The sequence below is a fragment of the Arachis hypogaea genome, chromosome 19 (assembly GCF_003086295.3).
Source record: "Arachis hypogaea cultivar Tifrunner chromosome 19, arahy.Tifrunner.gnm2.J5K5, whole genome shotgun sequence".
In the NCBI taxonomy this organism is placed as follows: Eukaryota; Viridiplantae; Streptophyta; class Magnoliopsida; order Fabales; family Fabaceae; genus Arachis; species Arachis hypogaea.
The window spans coordinates 8,649,170-8,655,959 of NC_092054.1; the positions used below are offsets into that span (position 1 = coordinate 8,649,170).

At 33.4% G+C, this 6,790-nt stretch overlaps 1 protein-coding gene across 2 annotated transcripts; it reads right to left on the bottom strand.

Annotated features, from left to right (window-relative positions):
• Nucleotides 1-583: 583 nt before the first annotated feature.
• Nucleotides 584-6,311, bottom strand: LOC112779343 (putative hydrolase C777.06c). 2 transcript variants are annotated; one of them, XM_025823588.3, is made up of 13 exons: nt 5,921-6,311; nt 5,593-5,720; nt 5,369-5,481; nt 4,065-4,106; nt 3,331-3,386; nt 3,129-3,205; nt 2,828-2,929; nt 2,044-2,163; nt 1,759-1,835; nt 1,600-1,663; nt 1,429-1,479; nt 953-1,001; nt 584-819 (listed from the first exon to the last, which is right to left on the bottom strand). In XM_025823588.3, the coding sequence occupies exons 1-13, from the start codon at nt 6,060-6,062 to the stop codon at nt 701-703; spliced, it is 1,140 nt and encodes a 379-aa protein (XP_025679373.1). In that variant the 5' UTR covers nt 6,063-6,311; the 3' UTR covers nt 584-700. The 2 variants fall into 2 exon arrangements, with proteins under 2 accessions (XP_025679373.1, XP_025679374.1); XM_025823589.3 differs by lacking the exon at nt 2,828-2,929.
• Nucleotides 6,312-6,790: the final 479 nt, after the last annotated feature.

Here is a 6,790-nt window from a genome sequence, read left to right on the forward strand (position 1 = left end):
AAGATAAATATAGAGATTGAGGGGTGGATTCAAAATTTAAAAAGTTAAATAAAAATATTTCTGCAAAGAAATATTATAAAAGTTTCAATTTCATTTTTAAAAATTTCAATATCTTGTGTCTCTATTTTTTAGAGATATTGAAAGAACTGAAATTTTATGTCCCGAAAATAAAATTTTAATTTGAGTCTCTAATCACCAAACACAATACTCAGTTTTGGCCTAGTTCTAAATAACAAATGCAGCCATAAGGTTTTCAAATTTTATAATCTCATGTGTCTTTAAATTTTGAGGTTTTTGAATTTTACATGATCTGCCATTTATGTCACCCCACTTTACTAAAACATTTGTTAAATCTTTCATTTAATTTATTTTGAAAAATGTTAGATGACTAACATTTTTTCCTTGTATTTGCCTCACATTTGAGCTAACAATAACTAACTCATATTTTTTTTCTACCAAAAGTATTAATTTCCTAACATTTCCCACTTATTTTTATGTGTGCCATCATCCTTAATGTTGTTTGACACACACTTGCACACAGATTCAAAAAGTGAGAGGAAATAAAACAGAAAAGAGGGGAAAAAAAGTTAAATAGCTGCAAGAGTCTGCAGGGTTGATTTATTCATATTGTCAAAAAAATTGTACTGATCTTCATCTCAACATTGATCTTTTTCTATATGAATGAGAATATGGTTGCAAGCTAAACTGTGATTGGAATACGAAGCCCATCATAGCTCAATTGTACATCAAGGCCCTCAGATTCCAATAATTTTGTAAGATAGTCATTCACTTCTTCATGATCCATCAGATGCATCATACCTTCAAATTGCCAAACAAGGAGAAATTGAACATAATTGAGCTAAAAAGAATTACATGGAAAATGGAATGCTGACTTCCAGCATTTTTAAAGTTAATTTCTCCTAACAAGGATGCTCAGGCTAATCAATGTTACCTGTAAAGAGTGTCCTTTTGGGTTGAATTTTTCGGACTTCATCTAGCGCCTGAAATCCGGAAGATCAGAATACTGTTAGAACTGGACTTAGAAAGAGAAGAATTTTTACATTGTATAATTCATTGGTGGCATTTGCCAAGAACCCTGGAAGAGTTATCCGTCGACGAGGACAAAGACAGTAGGATGGCAGAGATACTTTTTTCACGTCCCTCCTATTTTCGAAGTACATAAATTAACTTAACATATAATGTCCCTTTGCTTTGGAAGTACAAAATATTTGTTTCCATCCCTTTGACCAGAAATGTTTTTGTTCCTAACATCTTGTCTCCTTTGTTTCAGGACAATAACCAAACACTAGTTTCACAAATTTCAAGACTCTAACTAATCCGCTTCTCATCCTTTGTTTATATTCCTACATATATACATTAACGTTACTTCTTTTCTCCAAGAAAAATTTAACAAATGTAAGAGGTTACCCTTGGAAGTCCAAAATGTGTGGCAGAGGAGCGATCAGGCCGTAGAGCGTCCTGTATAAATCACACACCATATGAGCAACAGAGAAATTTGTAGATCATATGTTTTTGTTATTTAATCTAAAAATGAAGCAATGATTGTGACATGATAGATAGGATGGTAGTGTGAGTCACCAATATTAGAATTTCACAATCCTTCAAAAGTGGATAAGTTTCTTCTGGAATATCACTGACATCACTGCATATTTAGATATAAGAATCAGCTCATATATATTGATGGACTAGACCGAATTGCAAGAACTTTTCTGCTTATAGTCAATACACAAGCATTACCTTATGTAACAAATATTACCGAAACGAAATCCAAGGGATCGGTAACCTTTGCCATGCCACACTGGTAATGGAGTAATCTGTAATTACAACAATCAAAGAAAATCAGAGCCACACCATGCACAAGACATAAACATGGCCAGAAATCAATTAATTAATTGAGCGATAAGTGAGAAGATAAAGGATCTTGTTGTGCCAGATTTTCAAAAAAGTGATTTTACAACTTGATTTCTTTATAAAGGACTAAGAAACAAACTTAGAACTATTACAAATTTTAGTAAGATTGACCTTCAGTCCATGTACAGAAAATGGTTCTTCAGATATAATATTGAATTGCAAGTCTGAGACAGCAGCACCAGTTGTGATGACACTAGTATCTACTAAATAATAATGGGTATTCTTCATCACCTGCATATTTCAGTGTAACGAATTCTTAAAAGAAAATCCTCAAGACATATCTCAATAGTTGTTCATTCAAGTAACACGTGGTGAATGAGTCAGGTGGTCATTACTCATTAAAAATGAGCCATGAGCTTTCATTCTTTTTCCTCTCAAGGATAACAGAAGAGGAACTCCAAATCCACAGCATAAGGGAAAGTAAATATGCAAAAAGGACAAGTCAAGCTTATTATGCTCCGTCCTGAAATTAAAATATTTGAGAAGGAAAAAGGTTTAAAACTCTACCCTAAAGCATTTCTTGTGCTGCTACACTAATTAAAGTAATGCAATAATCTTAAAAGTGCAGGGTATTTTTGAAGTCATCACATGTGATGTGGAACTTCCCAAATCCCAACCATGTCTGATTTCAAAAGCTCACGGTGAAATAATATTTGAACACTTGGATTTAAAAAGATAACATTTGTAAGAGATTTGACAGAATTTTCTGACACAACTCTGACCTTCAGACTATAGAAAAGGAAAATTTCATTTTGTCAGAAGACTGCTGTATTTGAGGTTTCAGAACAAATTCCTTTCAGGTAGGATAAGAAAGCCAGATACAGTATAGTACAAAATTTGAATCCTCCTAAACTTTGAAAAAGACTCACTCAGTTGCTGTATAAATCTTTTTTACCTTCAATATAATTAGTTGCATAACTTCCACAAGAAATCCAGAGAAAGCATTAAGACTAGATATATATACTTGAATAGTCAACAACCTAAGGTTGAAAGCAAGCTGATTCAAATGCAGCAATTTCAAGTGTCAATACATCACAAAATTCTCATGAAATGAAATGATGATTTCTTTAATATATTGCAAAGATGTAAGAGGCTATTCCATCTTCTTTATTCCAAAAGTCAAACACACAAAAAATAACACGCAGAAAGTAAAATAGACTATTTTAATTTTAGAAGGGAAGCATAGGAAAGTGAACCTCAAAATCACGCTTGGCCACGTATATTGGAATGTGTGGCTGAACATTGTTTGTCCAATCTCTAAGATCATCAAGACCTTCGAAGAAGATAGAAGCAGGGTCAGATCTAAATGACCAAGCAGACTTATTATTTGAAGCAAACATTAGACTTTTCATGTTGATATTACTTATCCAGAGAGGACTAGAAAGTACTGTCAGAGACCTCCAATGGCATCTGCATGTGAATGAGTGATAATTACTGCATCAAGTGTTCTTATCCTGAAAGAAAAAACACTAGTTAAAGAGAGATAAAAAGCGAAGTAAAACAATTGAACAACAAGAAAAACAGAAAGAAAAACTGCATTAATACAAGAAGAAATGCCACTGCTGCTATGACAGAAAATTTGTACTCGTATTTTAATGTATTCTCTCTTAAACTGTTTAGTATCAAAATACAATCTAGCTATTTGATTATCCCTCTTTATTTTGCATGGGTATTTGACTATTTGGTAATAACACAAACCACTACTCATGCTCCCATGCTTGACACTGAATAATAACCTTACCAAATGCCACTATTCGTATGCCTTATTCGAATACTTTACCCACTTACCAGTTTATTTACCCTCATTATTAATTTTGTATAATATTTTCAAATTTCCCTTAATTTTCCTAAGAAAAATAAATAAAAAAGGCAGTCTATTGAAAAGCATCCTGTCTTACATAGGGTATGGAGAAGAGTCACATCTAAATGGTAATGTAGGCAGCCTAATTTGATACAAGCACGAGTGGCTAATTCTAAAGCTTGAACCTGTGACTTTGAGGTCACATGGAGACAACTCAATCGTTGCTCTAAAACACCCTTTCTTCAAAGGAAAAGAAATAAAGCAGACAAAAAGAGAATGCATCTCAAATAACTACATAGAAACAGCTTAAGAATTTAACAAGTGAACTAACCCAAATGCAGGAAACCATTGCAGAGCACTGTGATAGAAAAATCTGCAATAACAATAATAATAAATTGTAATCAACACCCAAATGAACCGAGCACATGATACAATGTTGTCGGGCTTTTCCTTGAAACAGATTTTATAAATGCCCTAAAATCAGAACTACAGTTTCAGAAACTTAAATGTACCTGTTCAGAAGTCAGTATTTCCTAACACACAGAATGTATATATAATGACTAGACAGCTCAAACCTAACTAATATCCATATATCAAAGACTATAACATAAGGAAAATTCATTGACACTCACAATTCTATAAGGAACATGCATATTGTAGATATCAAAGTAGATCTAGCAATTCAGTGTTTCAATTCATTGAAGGCTTTTCTATCGCAGAAAGCCAGAAATATTGAACGTTCTTCAATTATTCATAGATCAATTTTCAGTTTCTTTGGCATATAATAAAATATATACTGGAAGCAGTTTGAAGGAAAGCTACAAATTTGACCATGCAGGAGTAGTAAAGCCACCCTTTACAAATACACTTTTTTTCATCTAGTCTAACACAATATAGATGAAGAAAACCCTACCCCATGGAACAATATCTCTTGTTCTCCAATCATTTGTTTGTTTGCTTTACCAAGAAGACCAAACCAAATATCAGCCATCACTCCAGCCACGAACATTAACGACAGAAGTGCATCAGGTTCATCCAATCCTCTTTCCAGGGTATTGATCTTTATTTCTATATTATGTACACTCTTGGCTCCTTCCCCGCTTTCCAACTTTCTAGTTCGTCCCTGCTTTCCACTTCCCCTCTCATAAAAATCTATACTTCTTCGTCATTACCCCAACAATTCTCTCCATTATGGACCTAAAATCACGCACTTATTTCCAGCAACTGCAAGTGGCATGCCACAATATCTCAATTCTCAAGTGTCCATCAAAGTTGTAATTACACGTCCCTGAATGCCATTGGGAACACCTTATATTCCCAACCTAAGTTCTCAACAGTTACCTCACTTATTCTAATTACTACCTGCATAGGTCTAAAGTTTTATTATGATTCATTGCTGCATCAAAATATCCCAAACAATTTAACTAAATCATCTATTGTCTGCTTACTGTAATCCAGTATATGTTCCAGCAAGTCTTTATATGTTCAAAAACATTCTAAATTTTGGTGATGGGACAAATGTAACGCCATCATGAAATCGTATACTTGGACTAACATCAAAACAAAATAAGTAAAAAGCTCATCCTAATCCATAATCTAACATAATTGCAGATCACACACAGACTAAAAACTTACTTTCCAGCATCTATAAGAATGTTGTGAGTTCCTGAGGAGCCCGGGTGACGAACAAGGATGCTCGTGTTAAGTCTCCTATTCTTATTGCCCGGCTGAGCAGCCTTTGAACATACCTACAACAATCATGAAAAATAGAAATCTTAACAAAACCCTAAACATTCACTTCCATTGCAGCAAAATCTTAATTATTTTTACCAAAAAGATTTTTTTTTTCTTCATTGTACCGGACATTTTTTCAGAGGATTAGTCAAGCAGCTAACTCTAGGTATCCCTTCACTGGTTCCAGTCCCCATGAATATAATCTCTGCCTGATCACCAGGTAATTCAACCCCAATATCTCCATTTGCGGAAGCTGCAGCAGCAAATAGAATAAAGGCAAAAAATCAACACAAATTTCACCTAATTCCATATCAAATTAAGAGTCCGAACAATCCAAAAGCATAGTTCTAGCTTCAATTAAATAATATCAGAGTACAATCATGCAATCAAATTATGATAATAAATAAATAAATAAGTGGAACAAAATTGGAGAGTAGTTAGTTAGATAGTTACTGGATTGGAGGCGAGAGTGAATGGGAAGGAGAAGAGAGACGGAAGAAGGAGAGCGCCAACGGGAAGAAAAGGGAGAGCGATGAGGAAAGGGAATGGAGGAGAAGGAAGGTGGGAAAAGCCGAATGGAGGGAGCAACCACCATTGCTAAGCAGACCAATCGGCTTCGTTGGACGCGCACACTGAATACTGGATCTTTCTTTCTTTCTGTTGTGTGTGTGTCAGACACAGCAAAAGTATTCCTTTTCTCGAACCTGATTCTTCCGAATCTTTTTTTCCAAAATAATTAAGTAAAATATAAATGAGAATAGGACAAATTAGTCTCTAAACTTTTAATTCGAGCACAAATTCGTTTTTGAAAATTGAAAAATACAAAATCCCTTTTATTTAGAACGCATGATAGATGAATTCTTTCACTTATATAGCGCTTATTTAGCGTGTTATGTGCCTATGTGTCTATATGATGTCATTGAGAAAGTTGTGTGTCCATCGTAAAAAAAAAATTAGGACAAATAGATTCCTCTCACCTTAAATGCCATTGTTTTAAATATTACGTGTAGTCCTTGCGTTTAAATGTAATTTTGAAAAAATTCATATAAATTTCTATAGTTGCCTACAATGATTACAAATTTATTGGTCTAAAGTAATTTATAAATTTTTTTTATAAAGAATAAAAAAATCTTTTTTCTAAAGACACTGACATGTATTATTTTATTACTAAAATAATTGAAATTGTTTAAATGTGGACTTAAAATTAGAATTTGGAAATTTCTTATAAATTGCTCAGCAATAGTAAAAAGCAATAATAACGTAGTTTTGGAATAATTGAAAGGATAACAAAAAATTAAAGAAGATCTTTCAAAAATTATGACT